Raw genomic sequence first — 22,444 nt, 5'->3', positions numbered from 1 at the left:
ACACCCCTAATCTATACATTTCAATGAATTCAAGTCAGCAGTCTGTAAAAAATCAATACAATCTTAGCCTTCACATAGACAAACACCATGTATTTAAATCACTAGTAATTACATACAGGTGTGCTCTTATTTGTAATAGCACACCTGAGGCTAATTAGATATAAAATGGTGAATGCCCATTGGCTATTGAGAGCTTCTTTAAAAAAATATATATATCACACAAATTGATTTCATTATGTGCCTTTACTTGGAAAATATTGATGACACCCCATCCTACAGGATTTCACAATTATGTATACAGGCATGGATACATGGGCTGCAAATCAAAATGTAACGTACAGAAAATACTGTAACTAACATAAATCAAGTGATGTAAACAAATAACAGAAACAGCCCTCCAATGTTTTTAGAACAAAATAGATGTGACATACTTGCATGACAGCATGCGTTTTATTATTCATGTATGAAAAGTGTGGCGATTATCATGGTTTATTTCCATCATTTTTTGAATTTTCCATCTTCTTTGACCCTCCATAACATAAGCTCCATGCAGGCAGCAGCATCATCTGCAGTGTCATGGCCACAAACTGGGAGAAACATGAACACAACGTATTTTAATAAACGTACACATTACCAACACACGCATTAGCCATTTAAAAACATGAAACTGTTGCAATTACACACATGTTGATCTATTCTCCATCATCATTTGCCGATCTTTATTTATATTACGTTTTTTTCCCATATTTAAAAAAAAAGAGGTCAAATTGAAATTGAGTAGACATAAAACAGTGATTTGTGTGGTGGATGTGGCTATCCATGATGACCCACCACTCTCTTGGATGATTCTCCTGAGGTAATCAGCGGTGAGTTTGTTGAGGGTCAGCTTGTGAGGGGGGCCCAGACGATGTGGGAAGACCACTGATGTGTCTACCACCGTCCCATGGAGCAACTACAGCAAAAAGGAAAATATCTGAGGCTTTTATGACTGGGTCTAGCCTCTTTGTTCCACTGATGGTGATTCAAAGTCAAACCAGTTGTATAATAGTTGAAACAAATAGTATACCTGATGAAAAATTTACAGACTTTCAGAACTTTGACCTAAGAGTAATATAATGTTGAATGCTAACTATAAGTTATTGAATATACAGTATAAACCTGTTCTAACTTGTGGCCACACTTCCTCTGGTGTGTCTGGTGCAGCTGGTCAGACATGATTAATGAGACTTTCCCTTAACAGGTAACAGTATATTCAGAGTTTGAATATTTCTCATAAGGTAACTCTTTATAAAAATAAAAAAACACCCTCAGGTTATCAATAATCCAAACACTAATTTGCCATTAAAAATGCACTATTGGCCTTTGAACATCATGCTTCGAAAATGTGGCATGGCAGTGAAATGAATATATCACAGCATGAAATAAGCAAAGGGATACATATATGAAGTGACATTAAAAAAGGGCTCTTTGAAGGGAAATGGCTTGGAGCATAGCATGTGATCTTAATGAATATTACTGGCTTTGCTTAGTTTCAGCTTTGTTTTAAAAAATCACGGACTTCACTGGTTAGTCAGGATTACAAATACGACATGTTGTGGAAGATTACGTGCCAAAGAAGACCAATAATGTTGGAACAAAGTTATAGAAGTCACCTTCAAGGCATAGTAGTCTGTTTCCAGGCCATGTCCAATAAGAATGGTGTCAGTGCTGATGAAGCTCAATAAGGTCTCCTGCACCTCTCTGAGGGAGGTGTGGTTCCCTTTAAGATCTTCTTCACTGATGCCTGAAAACCTTTACAAGTAAAGTGTCACACAGGCTTCTAATAGAGGTTGCCAATTAAATATAAAAACACAATACCTTTTCCAATTAAAATTAGGGCCGGGACTTTAACGCGTTAATTAAGATGAATTAATTACACAAAAATTAACGCGTTAAAAAAATTAACGCATTTTAATCGCACTTATTTTTGCACCGCGGAACGTTTCTCACTGGATGAGTTTCAGGCGTACCGATTATACTGGAGCACCAACTAACGTTCATGACTTCAGACAACAACAAACCACAGTGAAGAACAACAGTGGGAAATGTTGTTTTAAAAAACGGACGGACGGATGGAAGCGTCGATAAGAGCACGGTTGTGTGCAAATTATGCAAAAAGGAATTCGCATATCACCGCAGCACATCAAGCCTCAAGTATCACCTCAATGCAAAAACATATAGCAGCTAGCGTGGACGTTAGCCTCTTTTATCGCGTTCACACCAAAAAGAACCGGTACTAAAATTAGTTCATGAGAACCTTTTTACCCCCACGAAAGTCCCTGCTAGAGAGCAGAGAGCTGCTAGAGAGCAGGGACTTTCGTACGGCTCTCTTGTGAGAAAAGAGCTATATTTCTGATTGGCTGGGCGGATTGCAAACCACGCCCCGTAAAACTCCCAAAAAGTTTTGTGAAGCCGCCATTTTATTATCCTCGCATTAGCATTATTAGCATTAGCCCAGCGCAGAAACGCAGAGAGACTAACTTATGGCAACACAAAATAAAACATGGGAGCGGTGGAGATGAGGAGGTGTCGGCGTTCTGGCGATTTACTCGGAAGGCTGCTGGGACTCCCAGCAGCTTCTACTGAAGCCAGTCCCCAACTCCGGGGACTTTGGGTGGCAGTATACGCCGTGAAGTGGTTTGCGGCCTGCCAGTAAACCCAAAGCAGAAGAAGAAGAAGTGACGTCAGTGGCTTCATTTGCCTAATCCACCCCCAGGTTCAAAGAGTTCTCATGAACTAAGTTCTCATGAACCTTTGTGGGAAAAGTACTGCGGTGTGAATGCGCCTTATGGTATACTAAAATCCATGTGAAAAAAATTGCAAATATGTATATGTGATTAAAAATGCGATTAATTAATTACAAAGCCTCTAATTAATTAGATTAATTTTTTTAATCGAGTCCCGGCCCTAATTACAATACATTGAACAGTAGTTGAACCTTATCGTTTCAATGATGATTAGACCTTGCATCTTTTTAAAATATATAATGATAATGTCCAGTCTCCATGGTAAGACCATTTGCTTTAACTGCATATGTATATATATATATATATATATATATTTGCTCATTTAAGAACCAGTTGAGTTGGTTCTTGCCAGTTTCCATATTAGTTTTACAACAGATTTTAAATTGGTTAACCAGAATGTGTTTGAGCCTATAGAGGAAAAACAGGGACGAAAACAAAGCCAAGTATCTTTTAACATTACCTGGTGTTATAGTCAATGACTTCATAATCAGGTCTGACGAAGGCATCATAGACAACTTGCAGATTACAGTTGACTACAGTCACTCTGGACAGCTCCAGGCCATGAATGGTGTAACACTGAGGAGAAAAATGAACACAACATACATTGTTTTTCCCCCAATACTGACTCAACGCCAGCTATACATTCAAACAGCAAAACAAAAAACATGTTCATTTACATTGTTTGTAAGAATTGCTGTGGTCATATTGCTATTGTAAAAAGTCCACAAATGTCTTTGGTAATCAAATGGAGATTTAAAAAAAGCCGATTACCATTTCACAATCCAAGGAGTAGACCCCAGGACAGCTCGTATCTGAGGGACATCTGGGAACGGTCGACACAAACCCATCCATGCTGATGAAGTCATGGACATGCAGCTGTTGAAGACAAAATACAAATGTCAGACATTTACCTGCCAATTCCTTTTGGGATGTTTTAGGGGCTATCAAGTTATGGAATAATCTCCCAATCCACCTTTTCTTACCTTAAACACCTGACATCCAGGTGCTCCCATGACTCCCTCACAACAGCTGTAGCGCGTCTCAACTCCACCTGGCACTAGTGACATCAAAGTGTGTACAATCATCTGTTGGTGTAACCTGTAAAGTAACATTTACATTGTTTTTCAGAGCATTAAACTACAGTAAACTCACCTTTCTTTGTAACTCCTTTCCCATAGTGGTAGTTACACTCCTCCTTACGAATGTGCTTGCCCGTTTGGCTCACAGAGTACGTAGCACCACATCGGCAGCAGATCCTCTTGAGGGCTTTAACAAACACAACCAAAAAAGCACATCAGTAGAGTAAAGTGTGCAGAGCAAATAACCCCTCATGGCAAATACCGCACAGGTATCTTGTGCCCTCTAGTGATACAATATGAGAATAGCATCAAGTTGTGCTTTGATTTCACTTACGGTCTGCGTGGCCTTTCTTGTTGTCAGCAAAAAGAACAGCACAGCCAGGTTTCTCTGGGTGCTGGACAGGAAAGTTGCTCTCAACCAGCGTTTCCTCAGACAAAACATATTCCTTCAAGCTCTCATACAATGCCGTATCATCTGCATGAAAAATGTATTCTCTGAGAAGCTGTCGAAATATTTGAAAAACGCAATTAAATAATAAAAAACATTCTTACCGTTTCCTTTCAACTTCAGATTAAGGGGAATGTTGCCTTTGGATTGTTGGCTGTTAACTTCATTTTCATCTGCACCAGAAAAAAAGGGATTAAATATAACTCAAATATAGCTTTGACATTTTATGACGGTTTCACGGTTATAAATGGGTTCGCAAAAATGCTCACCTTTATCAGCAACAGCCACTTGGTTCTTCAGCTTCTTCAGTGCATTTACAGCAACACTCATATATTTGAGTTTGTTCATACTGCGATTATACACAGCCTTCTCTTCAGCAAGTGCCTATAACCCACAAAAGGGATAGAAATTCAAATGTAAACTGTGTAAGTGAATTTGACATATGGAGGCACAAGCTCACCTTTTCAAAGGCATCATTAACATTGGCTGTTGTCTTGAGGAACTCCTCTGTAAACAAGTTGACATAACGTTGTCGGGTGTCATGGGGAACTTTGACCGTCTCGCACTGCTGCTTCATCTTACGTTTAGTAGGCACCAGCTTAAAAGGATCAATTCATTATAGTACATTTAAAAGATGAAACATGGCCAACTGACATAAGACAAGTTTAGTTCAATTCTTCAGTTCAGACACAACAAATGCTGCTTTGCATACATCACCTTAAGGCCAGCATGGACAGCAGTTTGAGAGGTAGTGGAAGCGGCTGGACTTGAAAGTGTTGCTGCAAAGGCAGAGGTCAGGGAAGGTTTACGTGCCGGCGCAGGGATGAGCACAGGTGCTGTTGTGCGGTATCTTTGCATGGGGGTTACTGCAGGTAGATGGTACATTTGTCTTACAGCGCCATAGCTTGTAGGCAAATGACTGATTGGGGTTAGCACTGAAGTAACTTGGCTGGAACTGGAAGTGACAGGCAGAGGAAAGGTGCCTTCTGGGAGGATCAAGTGCAAGTTGTTGCCCACTCCGATCACAGCCGTTCCCAAAGATATGTAGTTCATGTAAGCTGTGGAATAACACAAAAAGAAAAAACACGTGCAGATATTATGCACTGGGCAAAGCTGCTTTAACAGGATAACCATTTTACTCAAGATTTTGCACAAAGAAACCCAGAAATTAAATACTGCTTGATCTTCATACAGTAGTGTCTCAAGATGTTTTACTGGTAAAATGTCTATTGCAAGGTTTTCATTCAAATCAGTCATTGTTGCTGCTATAAACGCCTGAATCTCCCTACGGGGATAAATGTAGTTCCATCTCATCTAAACCCAATGTCGGCTAAATCAGTAAAAGCAAATGAATGAACGCTCGTTTCCATCAGCTAACATTATGTGATCATTAGGAATTGCATCATTAAGATAAGCAGTAGGTGGCGCCAATTCTCTAGTCTGAAAACGATTGCCAAAGGGCACAACAAGACATCCTTTAAAGTGGACTAATGGGACTTCAAACAGTGAGAAACAATGAAGAAACCTGGAAAAACAGGTGGATGGAAACGCATATATATTCTAACATGCCCACTGACAATACAATTTGACTGTATCTGTGTCTGTTTTTCTTTTAAATGACTTATCCCAGAAAAGACCTCTATGCTGGACTTACGGCTGCCAAGAAATTGGTTGCTATGAGGTGGAAACAACCTGACAAGCTCTCAGTGACCTGCTGGTTACTAACGTTTCTTGACATAGTCTACATGGAACTGTTGGAGTTAAGGAGTCCAATATCGGTTTATGGGTGTCGACAGCTGAAAAATTGAAGGAGCGGATCTAGCTATCTTAACCGATATATTTGTTTGCAGTCATTGGTCCTGAGAGGTCCTGAGAGGTCCTGAGAGGTCCTGAGAGGTCCTGGGATTGGGGGTGGGAGGGGTTTTTTGTTTTTTTCCTTAGTTTTGTCCTCTTGTCTGATTGTTGTTTGTTTTTCTGCATTTTCTGTAATTTGTGTTGTGATTGTAATTTACTAAATGTGTGTGAATAAAAACATTTGATAAAAAAAAAAAAAGGAGTAATAACATTTAAAAAGGCTTTAAAACTTTAGAAATAAAGTGAATAGTTTTCCCTACATTTTATTTAACTTTTTTTTATATGGAAACCATCTGATGTTGACGTTTAAAATGGTAATCTTTCAACAGCAAAAATAAAAAAACGTAATCAAACCCGTCCTCCACAGCTGATGATACTTACTATTTTGCACAGGAGCAGGCTGCAGGCTTTCAGGTGTTTGAATTGAATGCAAAGGTGCAACCTGGGTCTCTAGCCTCCTCTGAGAGATGGAGTGAACCAGAGGCTGAACACCTTTAACTGAAGCCATCAGCATGGAGGCTCTCTGCTGTACCTGCTGGATCTCAGGGGTGATGGAGGGCTGGGAGGCAAATCCTGACACCGCAGGCCCACGCAGGGGAACCAGCACCTGGGGTTGAGGTCTGCTCTTACTCGCTGGCTGAACAAATCAGATTCATCAAAAAATAATGCTACACATATATGTTTGTTATGTCAAAAGGGGTAATGGCCATTCAAAAATATTTAGATTTGTGTACATGTGTGGATATCTTGATTTGTTTGATCAGTAATAGGGAATTTACATAAATGATATCTTAATTTTCATATGGTAAACGTTTATAATTTCCAGAATACTTGTTTGAGATAGAAATGAGCCTACGACAAAAATAATATATTATAAAATGTTTGCTGAATCTTATATTATTTTGTTTGAGTGAATCTTTTTAGCTTTTGTTGAAGTATTCCCCTCCAGTTCAGGAGTGCCTCCCCCAACATCAGCCATGACATGCACAAGTACCTCTATACGTTTGGCTTCATGAGCCAGCCTCTTCTTTCCTGGCAATGCTTGTTGTTTGACATCTAACTTCGTCTTCTCTTCTTCCATAGCTCCAACCTAAAAATGACAGGGTGACGGAAAAATAGTTTTATACTCTGGGAGACATTTCTTTATCTTGGTTCTGGAGTGACCACAGCATACATACAGATACATTGGGCTGCTCCTCATTTCCATTATTCTCGCTGGCCTCCATGAAGATCCTGTAGCATTCCTCCATTGGGTCACTGTCCGACAGCTCCATATCCGAATTGTTCAGTTGATCGTCGTCATCAGAGCTAGAACTAATGAGTATTTCCCCCACGGTCTTTTCTTTCACCAAAAGCTGTTCATTGGATGGGCTTACCGATTCAGCTCCAGTGATCATATTTGATGCCGATGACTCATGCCAAGCTTGACCGTTGCCATGGTCTGAAGTGGGCTCTGCTGGCTCCAGGTAGTTTTCAGGTGCAGCAGCTTGACCCTGCATCTGTCCTGGCTGATAACTAACCCTGTTCTGAGCAGGCTGCTCTGCTGCCTGGGCTTGCTTAGTTTGTTGCGTACACAGAGAGCCTGAATTAGCATCTGGAGCGTTATAAAAAAGTGAATTATTTGGTGGAAAATTATGCGACTGCAGTAGAATCATTTTATCAGCAAAATTGGGGAGCTCACACTGAGGAAATTCAAACTGAAACGTGTCTTCTTCCTTTTCAAACACCAGATCGTTCCAGTCGTTAACTTGCTGGTCTAAGTTGGCAGGACTTGCAGGTCCAGTAATTTTCTCAAATACTTCTTCTGCAGCCTGAAAGTGAGTCATTTCCTGAGTTTCACATCGCAGGTCTTCTGAAAAGCCAGTTAACTCAACCACACTCCCATCAACTGGTATATTTTCACATTCTCTGTTCTCATAAACATTAATATGACTTTTCGTGTTTTCAGCTACGCAGTTACTAGAAAGTCTATTTCCTTTTATCTTTGATGCGGGTTGAGATGTTACTTTGCACGCCTCAGTGTTTAGAAGTAAAATATGTGTTTTTTTAACCTCCAATTTGTCTGCTTCTTCCTTGAGGTATTTGCCAGCAAGAGAATCACCAGATTGTTGAGCTCTCACTCTTTTTTTGTCAGGCGAGGGAGGAATATCGATAATCAGGACGCTGTCTTCATTAGAGTCATCAAGGGGCTCTGGAGAAGGCGAGCAGGAAGGCCCAGGCTGACATAAAACTGGTTTATTTTGGTCACAAGGAACAGCATTTCTTGCCCTTTTCAAACCTTGTCCATGTTTCCCTTTTTGCTCTTTACCTGCTGAGCTGTAGGACCGTATGCCAGCAGAAAAGTTGGACAGAGGGTCATACTCCAAATCAGTCCTTGGTTTTGAATTGTCAACTACGTACTTCCGTTCTCGGGAGTACGTTTTTGTAAAGGTTGTGTATGAAGATCGCCCACAGGTACCTTTAACTTTACCTGCAGTCTCAGGCGTGGAAAGAGTAGCAGTGTTTTTGCTGTCTGCCTGTACGGTCTGGTAGCGTGACAGTCGCTTTTGCTCCTGCTCTACCTCATGCCTTACAGTTTCAATCTCCTTGTTGATCCTCTCCAGCTCTTGGAGGCAGTCATCTTTGGTCTCATCATTCACTGCATAGCCATTTTGAACTCCTGTACAAAAGGGAAATTAAATAGGACTTAGCATTAACACCAACATGTCAACAATTAGCATTGTTGACATGTTGGTAAATAATACAGAGCTCTTTCAGAGTTAAAGATAAATGTGTGAAAATTGATAACATTTACAAATAAAAATACAGGGAACAAGAGTGGCCACTGCTCTTAAAGTGTTCAAGTACATTTCTAACCCTTATTTTAGGAACGTAATTAACATTACACAATTAAGTTGAGTCATCTTTAAAAGTTACTAGTTTAAACCTTTAAAAGCACATCATTATTCAACCCACTTTACAGTTCAATTACTTTGCAATTGTAAAAACGCACCAGGCAAAGACAACGGGCTAATGCACACCTGCACATGGTGCTAGGATAACATTAGCTTAAACCACTGACCTGCAAAATCAACTATCGATGATTTATAGTTGGCAGACTTGGCGCCAAACTTATCCCGCAGTTCCGTGGCATGTTTGTACAAACAGTGAGGTCGCTCACAAAGCCCACGTTTTGAGAATGGACAGTTTATATCAGCAAAAAGACCAGACGAGGGAAACATCAGCAAACACAACACTTCTTCTCGATACGCAACAAACAGTCTGTGACTAATGAGCCGTCAACAGGTGCAGGCTCCTACTGAAGCTGGGTGACACCTGCCACCAATATATAGACACCGGTCAGGGCGCGAGAATCCCCTAAAATATATATTTCCAGATGCGAAATAAAACGTGTTCTGTCCATAGACTGGATATAAAGGTTCTGTCCCTGAATATGTATACTTTTGTGGAGTAAAATGTCATACATATTTGGCCGGACTTTAAAATACAATTAAAAAAAATAGTGGCATTACAATACAAACATGTGTTGAGTAGGAATATATAAAAATGATATTCAAAGGAGCAATTCAAGTGAGTGAAGCCAGTTTGAACATATTATCTTTTAGACTTGATTGAAAATAACACAGTGTCTGACATGATCATATATGTGATATCATTACTGTTATATCATTGCTTACTATTCGTGGTTATCAGACACTTAAACAACAGAGAAGGTTTTAAGAAATAGGACTATACTGACAAATCACATATTATCCTGTCATTGTCTGTTCTGTAGGAAGGAGGAATATAACAGAGTGGGACTATACACTCAAAAACGTAAATTTATTCCAATACGAAGATTGTCACAGATCTGAAAAACGTGTCCTTAAAACGAGCCTCCTCGCAATTGTATGCACAGTATTTATTCAGCCGTTTGCTGTTTAATCTGATATATCATTCAAAAGAGAGAAAAAAGCTTTGAAAAGGGTGAAAAAAGCTTAGAAAACGGCGAACGCTCAATACAGGCGATGACGTCACCTTTGCGCGTCCCCGCGAACAGGGCTTCAATCCACGGCAAGGCTTCAACCGACGGCATAACACCGGCTGTATTTTATGTATAATCCTCATACAGGGTCACGTGTGCTCTATACTGCACTGTTAGGGTACAGTTGTATTATTATTCCTGTTAATATTATTTGTATTAGAGTACAATTAATTGAGTAGGCCTACTGGAATAAATATAATACATTTCAAGGCTGTTTTGTAGTTCCTTGTTTCGCCGCAAACCCGCCAATGGCGCTATTGAACAGAACTGATCTGGGACTAACATGAAAAAGTATTTTCATTGTTTTGGTGCACTTTCCAGGTCGCAACCAACCACAACCACCTATTTAATCCACAAAACGCACACCATTTGAGTTGTATAAAATGGCTAACAGCGAGGATGAAAAGGAAGAGGATGACACCGAGTGGAAATACAGTTTCGTGGATTCAATCCCACTCATTCCCGCTGCTGCTTCTGGTAAAGGGAGAATGTTTGGCTAACTGCAGTTTATTTCCGCTTTCATTTTGCTTTTTAACATACATACAAAAAAACGTCTCTGTGTCACACCTATGTGTGTTAAATGGTGAATTGTGTATGACTAATGTCTTGTTTCAGATCCAAGCCTCAATAGGACATCAGGACCAACGCCTGCACACAGAGTCATTTTGCATTTTGACTTGGACTGCTTCTATGCTCAGGTGGAAATGATCAGAAACCCTGCACTGAGAGAGGTCCCTTTAGGTAAACAGATTCACTACAAAAGATCCTCTGTGGTGGAAGAATACACTCATTGTGCTTCAATAACGTATATATCTTAAATCATCAGGTATTCAGCAGAAATACATCATAGTCACCTGTAACTATGTAGCAAGAGATCTGGGGGTCTCTAAACTGATGTCTGTGACTGACGCAAAGGAGAAATGTCCTCAACTAGTGTTGGTTAAAGGAGAAGACCTGACACACTACAGAGAAATGTCCTATAAACTGACAGGTAGGCACGATTTCCCCCAAATAAAGCTGTAATCTAAATATGAAATACTGTGTTTAGTATTAAGAGTAGGCTATAATCCAACACAGAACACACTTAAACTCATGCCCCATATTCATTTATCATGTTGATCTATGGCTGTTAAGTGGTATAAAATAATAGTTGAGTGAGATTAAAACGAGTTGGATACATGTTTTTGTGGTTCAAATGGGCATTTCAACAAGCTCACTCTATTATCTGATGATTGTTCTATGCTATTTTATATTTTAGCTTGCATCATTTTTATTGTCTGTTCATATTTACCTTGTTTTTCTCTTGTCTTCGTTCAGAGCTGCTCATGTCCTACTGTCCACTGGTAGAGAGGCTTGGATTTGATGAAAACTTTGTAGACATTACAAAGATTGTAGAAAGAAGGCTAGCAGAGACACCAGAGTCTAACAACTTTTCATTTAAAGGACACGTCTACAACCATACTAGTAAGTAATCTTTTGTTTCTCTAGTGTGTAAATGTCTTGTTCAAAATGTGTTTGTATTTACTGAACAAATACAACAATCGGTGCTTACCCCAAGAATCCCAAGTCCAGTATTGACTCAAGATTTTCCACCTCATTACATCTTATACATTGAAACCAGGAAATGAGTAGTGAAAAAGCAACAAATAAATTAAAAATATTTGCATTGCACTCTCAGTTTCTTCACCTCATGAAACGTTTACTTTTGTATTCTCATGAAGAATTGTAGGTTTTTACACCCACAGATGTAATTCTGTGTTTCTTTTCCTGCCCAGGTGCAGAACTTGAAGCCCAGGATCACCCAAGGTTGGCTTTAGGTTCACACATTGCAGCAGAGATTAGAGAAGACATCAAAGGCAAACTGGGACTCACTGGCTGCGCTGGCATCGCCACCAACAAACTACTGGCCAAACTGGTGTGTGGCACCTTCAAACCCAATCAGCAGACCACCCTGCTGACAGAGAACATTGATGACATTATAGGCTCCCTGAGCAGTCTCCGTAAAGTACCAGGTATAGATTTTCCACTTAAGTGTAAAAACGAATTACTCATCAATACATCTATATTTAACCTTTATATATATTTAAGATATTATTCAGGGACAACCACCATTTTCACTGACATCACCTAAACTACAAAAAATCAAATAGAGAAAAACAACACATAGAAATATACCAATAGAAAGAAAAGCAAGCCAATAATACAATAATAAAAGCTATTAAAAGATTCCATATCGTGAATATAATTTGATAGATAAAAAAAGGATAACTAAGATTTTTGCAATTCTTGTAGATCATTTAAGAGATGAAAATGTAAAATAGAACCGTTAGAGATGCTATTGTTTAAGATAACATTCTGAAAGGCCCAAGATGTATGCGTGAATTTATTTTAGAGGATTTTAATTGGTTGCATTTGGAAAAACTATACATATTTTTGCATTTGCTAAAACTATACATATTTTTTTAGGGGTGGGTTATCAAACTTCTAAGAGACTTCAAGCCCTGGGATTGGCCAGCGTGAAAGACCTTCAGCTCTTCCCATTGAATGATTTGGCGAGAGAGTTTGGAGCTCCCAGCGCTCAGCGCTTAAAGAATCTGGCCCTAGGAGTAGATGAGTCACCTGTCACCCCTACTGGGGCCCCTCAGGTAGGTCTGGACATCCCAAAAAAGAAAAAAATATATATAAATGTTTCACCTTAGTTTACCTTAATGAGTATCATTTTCTTGTTTCAGTCTCTTAGTGATGAGGACTCTTTCAAGAAGATATCATCAACTAAAGAAGTTTTGGAAAAGACTCGAGAGCTCCTGAGCAATCTGGTGGAGAGGTGAGATACTTGTCTTTTTTCTTGATTATTTGCTCAAGGCCATTGCATCTAAACTGTTATCATCTTTTTCCAAACTAGGATGCGGAATGATGGCAGGCAGCCTCAAACCTTCAGGCTGACCATCCGTAAATACTCTGCCACTAATAAGTGGTTCAACCGGGAGAGTCGGCAGTGTCCGATCCCAAACCACGTTGGACAGAAGATCCCCTCCGGTAAGCTCCAGCTCCATGAAGGACTGCAAGAGCTCAGGATGGCACATGGAGAAACTTTATTAGGGCCTCCACTCACTGAATACTACATACCTGAAAGCATATAAAGCAGTATGGCTGTATGGAATTGTTTAAAGTCACATTCATCACATTGACATTCAAAATCAATATTTGATCAATATTTTTTGTATTTCTATTCATTCTGTTTAAAGCTGGTATTTTTGCACAATCCTATCAATTGGTTGGGGTAGAGCCTTTAGAAAAACAGATTTTAACTGCAGTCAAAACCCTGCTCTCCCTCTTAATGTACACAAAGAGAAACACACATACCTGTATTTCAGGGGTAGTTTAACAGCCTGGTAACAACACCATTTCATTATTCTTCATTTCATTTTATTTATTTTTGTTCCGTTCATGGTATGCACAAACTCAATGTATAACAATTATTTACTCAACATGTCTGTCAACACACCAAACCCGCAAAGAAGCAGGGAAAATAAATTAATATTACCTGCCCCTTTCTCAAAATAAAAAAATATATAAATAGATGGTCTTCATATTTTCTTATTGACAGCCAATCATTATAGTGTCGTGAGAAACACAAAAAATGCTTTGTTCCCACTGGACAATTAAGGGACTACATTACACTTATATAACTACAAAAAACGATTTTCTTTTGTTATTTTAGGGAGATGACATCATTCAAATATGACAACAGACATGCAGACTTATTTCAAAAACCTGAATATAAGTATTTTGTCTGTAATGTTTCTACAGAGAGCAGTGAAGATGCTCTGGTCCTGCTGCTCCCTCTGGCCATGAAGCTCTTCCACAAGATGGTGGACAGCAGCGCCGCCTTCCACCTCACCCTACTTAACGTTTGCTTCAGCAACCTGCAGACCAAGGGGGCTGCCGTCAGCGGAAAGGGCTCGATAACATCCTTCTTCACACAAAGCACGTCACCTGGAAAAACACAACAAATCTGCTCATCACAAATCCAGGTAGCACAGTGAATAATCCTGTATTATCTTTCTTTTAAATACTGATAAGATCATTTCCATTATGGTATCTGGAGGACTTAAAACCTTTTCTAGAAAGCATGGAATTCGGGATTTATTCCTTCCTTACCTTTTTTGATATAAACATTCCAGGCCCTCCCTACTGGTTTCCAACACACATTCATACTTTACGTGGTATGCAGGTAATAAACTGCATTTATGTGGTACTAAAAAGATCTTCAAAATGCTTACATTTCACACTGTGCTGGTACATGATTCTTACAGGATTTCTTCTTCTCAGAAATTGTGTGTCAGTACTTTGAAATTCCTGAAATAAATCAACTCTTTTTTGATTCTCCATTAGGATTCCTCCTCTCAGAACGGGGGTAGTCACTGCTTGGATCATCCGGTTAGCACACACAGCGTGATTACTCAACCTCCCTCAAAAAAGACAGTAACCACTAAAAGGTCTCGTAGCTCTGAGGCAGCATTACACGGGACTACAATAAAACAGAGCCCTGTTGTTGCTGTAGAAGACACTCGGAGAGTATCCTGCATGTCACACAGTGAAGAACTAGATGTACCAGGGACACATCAATTGCCCCCACATTTTGACCCTGAAGTGTTCAGGCTTCTCCCTGTGGAAATCCAGAAGGAGCTGTTATCCCCTGCCTACACAAACTCTCACCCAGGTACTTCAGTGAACTCATCAGCTCTTATTGATCCCCCCTGCACAACACACGAGTCGTTTAATGACTCGCAAAAAGACATAAAAGAGGCTTTGAACAAATTAGGTTCATCTGATAGGCCAACCACCGTGAATCACCAGAGGCCTGCGGGCACAGTAGAGAACGTCATGGAAGAAGGGAGAGCGTCATTTTCCCGGTCTTCTGACTGCGATTTTCCAGGAAATGTGGACCCTAAGGTGTTTTCAGAGCTTCCGCCGGATGTTCAGAGGGAGTTGATGTCTGAATGGAAGCAAAAGAAGCCGGTGTTGAAGACACCCTCATCCAAAAAACCAGGAAGAAGCCTGACGACCAAAGACAGAAAGGCTGCAGGCAAAGGCAGTCAGGCAAACAATCTGTTCAAGTATTTCAAACCCAGTTAGAGAGGGACTAGTTACTTCTGCGTAAGGTAACTTATTACAGTCATCTCTTGTGATCTATTTTGTCATGTTCTATTAAAAAATATATTTCCATTTGTTCAAAAGTAATACCACTGTGAATTAAAACATGACAATAATTTCGGACGTATTAAAGATAATATCAAAATTACTTACAGTATTTCTTTAAGTAAAAAAATCATAGCAAAAATAATACACAGTAAGACCCACAACAGCATATCATTACACAGTTAATGAATGCGTCATTGATTTTGCCTATTAATGGCATATAAGAAACTACAGACTTATGAAGTCAATAAATAATGCTTAACTGTTGAATTTGATAAACATTTCTGACAGTTTATGATTAAGGGGTTTCTCTTTTTCTTTCCACTCCTGTATTTGAGTGTTAATATGCAGACATTTATTGTTTATACAACTTTATATTGATTTCAAAACGTTTACAAACGGCTTGATTTGTTTCTGCCTTACACATAATGTTTGCAATCTCATTTTACCTAAAGTAATCTTATGTGACAATCTGCAAACATGGATAAAAGTCATTTTCAAAATTATAAGGGCACCGAAATGAAGTCTTGTTTTTGTATTTCCCCATTGTTTAAAGAAGCAGGATTACTTAGGGATGGCTTAGCCTCTGGAAGTGGGGGCCCTCGTTCCTTGGTTGGACGATTTCCGCTGAAATCCACAGAGGCTTATATCGTCCACATCAAGTTTTCAAAGAGCCCTTTTTTCCCCCTTTCATGAGAAATACCAGAAAACACAAGGTCTGTGAGTGCAGCCTCGCTGAGTTCCTGCTGATCTGAAACTCCTCCCTGGATCACATGTAAGAAGGGGGAAAGGTTCAGGATGTGCCATAGCATCATGATAGTGGATACGTTATTCTGTCAGGACGAGTTGAGTGATATCTGAATGGGCATTGGCACTACCTACAGATAGACTGGTAAGGTATATTACTTTTTTGTCATTTTAAGGTAGCTTTATTTGTCTCAATGGGTATTTGAGGAAAATCGTTTTGATAAGGTTCTGTCAGATAAAGACAGGGACTGTTGTTTCTGCAGTTTACAGTATGGTGTTGATGACTCAGCCTCTCCTCACTCATCTGATTCAAAGGATACAATACCATGTACATGGGAAATAACTCCAAATGTCATAGTGTGGTGTTGAAATCTGAGTTAACCCTATATATTTTCTGAATGCTCCTTCGCAAATTGAAATGTTGAATAAACTGAAGGAAATAAATGCTATTTTTCTCTGCCTCTGAGCTGAAAGTGTAATCAAAGCATTGCGGTGACTTCAGTGGTGTCACGCACCGTTTAGCAGTCTGACTGTGGCTCTTAAAGTCAATCATAGGAGTTCTGTCTGCTAAACAGGCCCCTGTTTTTTTCCAAGCAAAGTCTGAGAAAACTGGCAAAACATTTGACTGCTCATGTGGAAGCCAGCCCTGGTCATGTGCTCACCCCTCTCTGATCAGAGCCTAATGCATTGTGTGGAGGTATGACGTCTTGCTTTAATCCTGTGTGATGTCCTGAACCCTCGGACTGAAAAATGTAGTTTAAGTGGAACTATTTCACCTTCCTGTTCTAGTTTACTCAACCTGGAAATGTTGACTTATGCCAGCTTTCTCTCACCTCTTATGTTACATGATCCATCAAACCATTATAGCAGTGTACTGTGAGTTCACTTCTGTGGCAGGTTAGGCACTCAGCTGCACAATGGCTGACTGGGACTATGACTATCTGATCAAGCTGCTGGCACTCGGGGACTCAGGGGTGGGGAAGACCACCTTCCTCTACAGGTACACCGACCAGAAGTTCAACCGCAAGTTCACCACCACAGTGGGCATTGACTTCAGGGAAAAGAGAGTGGTGAGTGATGCCTATAAGTGATGCATACAAGCATTGCATACAAGCATGTTTCTTCATATCAAATAATATGTAACTGAGTCAAAAGATTTTCTCCCTGCTTTGGTTCAGATGTACACTGGGAAAGGTGCTGATGGGGCATCTGAGAAGAACTTCAATGTCCACATTCAGCTTTGGGACACGGCGGGACAAGAGAGGTAAACCTAACCTTGATGTTTACTATATATTTTACATTAGGACGTGTTCATTTAAATCTAATGAAAGCAAGTACCTTCAGAATTATTTGAAAAATGCTATAATCACAAAAACAGTCTAATGCTATGCTATCAGCTCTGTGAGTGTGGACTACACACTAAAGTTCAGTTTAGCATATTAGCATTCAAGCATTATCCAACTTAACACAAACTGCAGTTGCGGCTGAGGGGCATGTCATTAGTTTAGCTGGTATTGGATAACAAAGTATTGGACGTGATGGACATTTGCATGGTGACACTTACATTTTGGGTTTCTAGAACATGTTTGCATGCTGAAAATGTGTCTGCCTTTAGATTAGAGCCTAATTGACCCTCAAATTATTTTGTTTTCATATTAAATAAAATAGCCAAATGTTATACAGCCACGATACAATACAACGATACGATATGATACAACAGCCTCTTCCTTTTCAACCCTTGCTTTGAATGGTTTGGAGCAGGAGTTCAAACAAAGCACAAGCATAATTCAGTTTAAAAGGATGTACAGAAACACTTTTTGGGAAAACTATGAGAATGAAGAAGGTGATTGAAGATGAGAAATGATTGTATATGTATGTATAAATATAAATGTATGTAGGAATAACTTGCATAATGATTTAAAGGACAATCATTGATCAAGTAAGTGGTGGGAATTAATAAGCATTTGCTTCCTCCTACTCCCTTTCGGACACATTATTTATTATTAATATGAAGACATTTTTTGTTTTTTTGTTGAATATACAAATATTACCATGAATGTGGATAAATACTGTATTATAACAATACGGTATTCTGTTTTTCACATTTGTTATTTGTTATTTTTTAATCTGTTCGAAATAAAGACTGAAAGAAAGAAAGAATAAAGAGAAACCCCCCAAAAACGTTTACTGGAACAGACAGATAGGCAATACATAATAAAACAACATCGTAAAAAAATGTTTAATTAATTGTAAAAAGGCACCAACACCAAGAAGACAGAGAGTTTGCCAGGGCTGCTGATGGTCAAGTTTCAATAAGCCTGAGTTAACAGAAAGAGAGAGGGAGACACACACAGCAGTGCTTCTAGGAATACAAACAACATATGTTATAGATATAGCAGAGTCTTATAGAAAGGACTGCTTGGCTTTATTATACATTGAGACTGAATCACTAGCCTGAGGTAAAAAAGCTGTTAAGACATTTGACTTAAAAACTAGAAATCTCAAGCCCATTGGGCTGCCAAACTTCAAAGGAAAAGTTGTGGGGTCGCCAAAGTTGGTAGGATGTATCTAATTTGCTATATGATAGATGTGGATTCAATTTCGGAATAAACTGAACGTGTCAACCTGCTGGTGGCGCTAGAGAAGCCAGGGTACCACCAAAATCAGTAGGATTCACCCTCCATAAATGTCTGTAGAAAAATGTCATGACAAACCCTCCAGCAGATGGTGAGGTATTTCTATCTTGACCTAACGGTGGATCAAATCTCCACATGGTAGCTTCATACTGTGAAACTAATCTTTTTCCAGGTTCCGCAGCCTCACCACAGCTTTCTTCAGGGACGCCATGGGCTTCCTGCTGATGTTCGACTTGACCAGTCAGCAAAGTTTCCTAAACGTCAGGAACTGGATGAGTATGTGTCATCTCAGCATCACTGCTTTGCTTCAGATAAATACTCTTTTGGATCAATGTTCTCTCTGTTGTTGCCACAGAGTTTAGAGAGTTGAGAAAGTCAACTAAGAGAGTTTGAAGCTCATGTGTGTCTATTTGCATTACATGGGTGTAAAAGGACTTCCTCTGTGTTGGTTCAGGTCAGCTACAGGCCAACGCGTACTGTGATAGTCCAGACATCGTGTTGGTGGGCACTAAGGCAGACCTCCAGGATGTGAGGGACGTTCACGGAAGACAGGCCAGAGACCTGGCAGACAGATACGGGTGAGGCTTTGCAAACAGCACTATAGTCATAGGTGGAGTTTGACATTTGCGCTTGGGGGGGCAAACCTTTTTTACTGACGTCAGTACACAGTTCCAACTATTGCGTGGGGTGCTACGGATACAGTAGCAATAAAGCCTGCGCTCACCGCACTGAGTATGACTTTTCCACATACAAACACAACTCATGCCCACCGTACACACACACTCATGTTGGGTCTCTCCCCCCTACAACAGTGCATTACATAACTGTAAAACGTATCATAACTGTGCACATTACATTACATGTTATTTGTTAGATGCTTTTATCCAAAGCGACTTACATACATTCAGTACTGTGGACAATCCCCACAGGAGCAATTTGGGGTGAAGTGTCTTGCCCAGGGACACAACGACATGCTGACTGCAGTGGGACTCAAACTAGCTACCCCCTAATTCGAAGTCCAGCACTCTAGCCACTGAGCCACAGCCGCCCATCTTATACTTATTTGATAACTACTATATCCCTTGGTTACTTGAACACGCTACAATATTATTAACCAGTGTCCTACCTTATTAAAATATTGATATACGAAATATTTGTATTGGAACAGTTTTAGACGTAGTAATGCTGTAACATATTTCAGCCACTTCCCCCCCTGCCCCCACCGCAAAATCCGCCTATGACTATAGTGTTTTAGTTACAGAACATTTAGCTAGTGGAGCCTCGCAGATGGGGGTGCTGCAGCCCCCTCATGTTACTTCTCTCACCAGTACACCACAGGATGATGGCAGTGAGCTCTTTTTAACATGGATCTTCCTCCTAGGGTTTTGTAATTTAATTGAGCACAGTAGTTTCCCAGTGTTTGGGTCAGGGCCCCAGCAATGGGTCATAAGATACAAGTTTGAGGATCATGAGTTTATAGAAAACGGTAGATAGTAGGACAACTCAATCTTAGAACATTGTATGAGAGGTTAAAAGCCAAAAATGGCTTAAGAAGATACCTCCCTATTTATTAAATGTCAATAATCATACGTACAAAGAAAATGGATACTTAGAAAAACAAGAAAAGTAGTGATACAAAATGTATAGTAATGTAAAATCTACATTGAAAGATATTTTAACAAGTTGAGGTGCTTTTAAAAGAAATCCATCAAGTTGTATAAATTAAAGGCCTTTTCAGAAGTTTGGGATACTATTTTCTTTATTCCCGGTAGGGATGGGTATCGTTAGGATTTTATCGATACCGATACCGGTACTGCTTATCGGTATGGTATCGGTATTTTTCGATAATTTGGTGCACAAAATTATAGACATGAATACAAGATGTGAAAATTAAACAGTCATTTTATTGTAATTTTCTTGCAGAAATAACTGTATAACTTATACATTAGCTTCTCAGAAGCAGACACAAATAAATAAAATAACTTAAAGGGGCCTGGCTCGCCCTATCATGCTTTTTGGGGTTTTCTCTCAGACAGAGGATGAAAAGAGGCATTTTTTAACATTTATAAATCAGTTACATCTTCATCCAGACATTTCAAACTGACAACCTAGCTCGACAAGAGATCCTTAAAACATTGTCCTACAGTGACATCATGCAAAACTGTGATATGAAGAAATTGGTAAAAAGGCTAAGATGGCAAAAAGATAAAGGCGAATACGTATATTATTCTGGATTGTACTTTTAAATCATCACAAAATAAATGATGTGCTGAACTGAAACACGTCAAAATGTGTCTGAAGGTTTAAACATAGAACAAAGTATTTGAGCTTAAAATATGTCAATTCCTAGTAAACGACCAACAATTGCTGAACCATACATTGAAACGTTGACCTTTAACAACATTTAAATGCAGTTTTCCAATTCACAATGACAAATGTAAGTTTAACTGGTTTATAAAGCATTCAATGAAAGGCCAAATTATTATAGGTGTAGGAGCTCACATTAATACACTGTCAGTGTTAATAAACTAAAAAAAGACAAGGCGATGTGCCTGCAAGACTTCACTCAGGTAAATAAAACATATTACCCGTGCGCAGCAGCTAACCTGCCTGCCAGCCTTCGCTCAGGTCATATTTACACACGGCGCGGCTGAAGCCCGCTATAGCTAGCAGCCACATTGTTTAGGCTGTCAAATACGCTGCACCGTTTTAGATTAAATGATTGTCTCGTTTGCAAATGCTTCATTAAGTTGCTTGTGTTACCACCTTTACAAGCAAATAATTGAGTATATAGATTGCACCTTGCACTACTATCGCCACTACATTTTTTTAAAGTGCACCCAGACCTTCGATCGCTTCGCTCTGTCCGCCATGCCTGCGGGAGTCTCTCAACATAAGAGCGCTGTTGAGAGAGATGACGGGTGGCATTTACAGTGGCCAATCAGAGGGGTCTCAAACCGGATACATCACACGGGATGAGGGTTCCCAACCAACCAGAATGGTTTAAAGTTAAACTAAGGAAGTAGACGTAACACATAGAACACATACTGAACACATACCGATAGCAGCACCGTTTGTCCAGCGGCTTAATGGTATACCGATACCGTCCAATCAGGTACCGGTATTGACTTAGTACCGGTTCTCGATACCCTACCCTAGCACCAGGCCAATTACTTATTTGCCCCATTAAGTACATTGAGAATACTTTTTAGTTTGAACTACTCAACTTGAACTACTCAAGTCAGTCAGCAGCAGCAACACACTAAAATCCTCTCTGGGTAAAACTGGCACATTAATCTCTCTCTCCGTTCTCCTCAGCATCCCCTATTTTGAGACGAGTGCAATGACTGGTGATGATGTTGACCAGGCAGTGACCACGCTGCTGGATCTGGTGATGAAGAGGATGGAGCAGAGCATTCCCGGAGGCCCCAGCTCTGAACCCAACGGCAGCCCCATCAACAGCCATGAGGTGGAGGAGGCTCCTGTGAGGAGGACGTGTGCCTGCTGATGTTACCACCAGTAGACACTCTTCTCACGTTTGCCCCAAATTACAATATTTTCAAAATGCTGCTGTTTTATAAAGCCTAACTTGGGTGCCTAATAGGTGAGGCCGGGATCTTTTAAGATCTTAAAAATTAAATTACATTTTTTTTCGGGCCCAATATTGT

At 39.8% G+C, this 22,444-nt stretch overlaps 3 protein-coding genes across 9 annotated transcripts; 2 read left to right on the top strand and 1 right to left on the bottom strand.

The window, feature by feature from the left end:
- Positions 1 to 224: 224 nt before the first annotated feature.
- On the bottom strand, positions 225 to 9,723 carry zgc:152968 (uncharacterized protein LOC564848 homolog). Of its 2 annotated transcripts, XM_034225219.1 has the most exons (16): positions 9,229 to 9,723; positions 7,346 to 8,826; positions 7,162 to 7,257; positions 6,549 to 6,804; positions 5,031 to 5,371; positions 4,774 to 4,911; positions 4,583 to 4,697; positions 4,418 to 4,486; positions 4,200 to 4,340; positions 3,939 to 4,052; positions 3,770 to 3,843; positions 3,558 to 3,662; positions 3,247 to 3,362; positions 1,653 to 1,791; positions 832 to 952; positions 225 to 587 (listed from the first exon to the last, which is right to left on the bottom strand). In XM_034225219.1, the coding sequence occupies exons 1-16, from the start codon at positions 9,386 to 9,388 to the stop codon at positions 499 to 501; spliced, it is 3,555 nt and encodes a 1,184-aa protein (XP_034081110.1). In that variant the 5' UTR covers positions 9,389 to 9,723; the 3' UTR covers positions 225 to 498. The 2 variants fall into 2 exon arrangements, with proteins under 2 accessions (XP_034081110.1, XP_034081111.1); XM_034225220.1 differs by lacking the exons at positions 225 to 587; positions 832 to 952 and having other exon boundaries at positions 1,659 to 1,783.
- Positions 9,724 to 10,203: 480 nt separating this feature from the next.
- poli (polymerase (DNA directed) iota) lies at positions 10,204 to 16,599 on the top strand. Of its 4 annotated transcripts, none has more exons than XM_034225223.1 (11): positions 10,204 to 10,309; positions 10,513 to 10,668; positions 10,807 to 10,932; positions 11,018 to 11,182; positions 11,509 to 11,655; positions 11,967 to 12,203; positions 12,658 to 12,836; positions 12,924 to 13,015; positions 13,094 to 13,227; positions 14,002 to 14,225; positions 14,587 to 16,599. In XM_034225223.1, the coding sequence occupies exons 2-11, from the start codon at positions 10,575 to 10,577 to the stop codon at positions 15,328 to 15,330; spliced, it is 2,142 nt and encodes a 713-aa protein (XP_034081114.1). In that variant the 5' UTR covers positions 10,204 to 10,309; positions 10,513 to 10,574; the 3' UTR covers positions 15,331 to 16,599. The 4 variants fall into 4 exon arrangements, with proteins under 4 accessions (XP_034081114.1, XP_034081115.1, XP_034081116.1 ...); XM_034225224.1 differs by having other exon boundaries at positions 10,244 to 10,261; XM_034225225.1 differs by lacking the exon at positions 10,204 to 10,309 and adding an exon at positions 14,376 to 14,425 and having other exon boundaries at positions 10,367 to 10,668; positions 14,587 to 14,930.
- On the top strand, positions 16,217 to 22,385 carry LOC117552036 (ras-related protein Rab-27B-like). 3 transcript variants are annotated; one of them, XM_034225227.1, is made up of 6 exons: positions 16,217 to 16,285; positions 17,038 to 17,210; positions 17,319 to 17,404; positions 18,949 to 19,052; positions 19,231 to 19,354; positions 22,095 to 22,385. In XM_034225227.1, exons 2-6 carry the CDS (start codon positions 17,058 to 17,060, stop codon positions 22,282 to 22,284), a joined length of 657 nt encoding a protein of 218 aa, XP_034081118.1. In that variant the 5' UTR covers positions 16,217 to 16,285; positions 17,038 to 17,057; the 3' UTR covers positions 22,285 to 22,385. The 3 variants fall into 3 exon arrangements, with proteins under 3 accessions (XP_034081118.1, XP_034081119.1, XP_034081120.1); XM_034225228.1 differs by having other exon boundaries at positions 16,229 to 16,285; positions 17,008 to 17,210; XM_034225229.1 differs by having other exon boundaries at positions 16,256 to 16,285; positions 17,043 to 17,210.
- The last annotated feature ends 59 nt before the right edge of the window (positions 22,386 to 22,444 follow it).

Source organism: Gymnodraco acuticeps, unplaced genomic scaffold (assembly GCF_902827175.1).
Source record: "Gymnodraco acuticeps unplaced genomic scaffold, fGymAcu1.1, whole genome shotgun sequence".
Taxonomy (NCBI): Eukaryota; Metazoa; Chordata; class Actinopteri; order Perciformes; family Bathydraconidae; genus Gymnodraco; species Gymnodraco acuticeps.
Note: the sequence above shows the minus strand (reverse complement) of the source record. Positions and strands in the feature narration are given on the sequence as shown.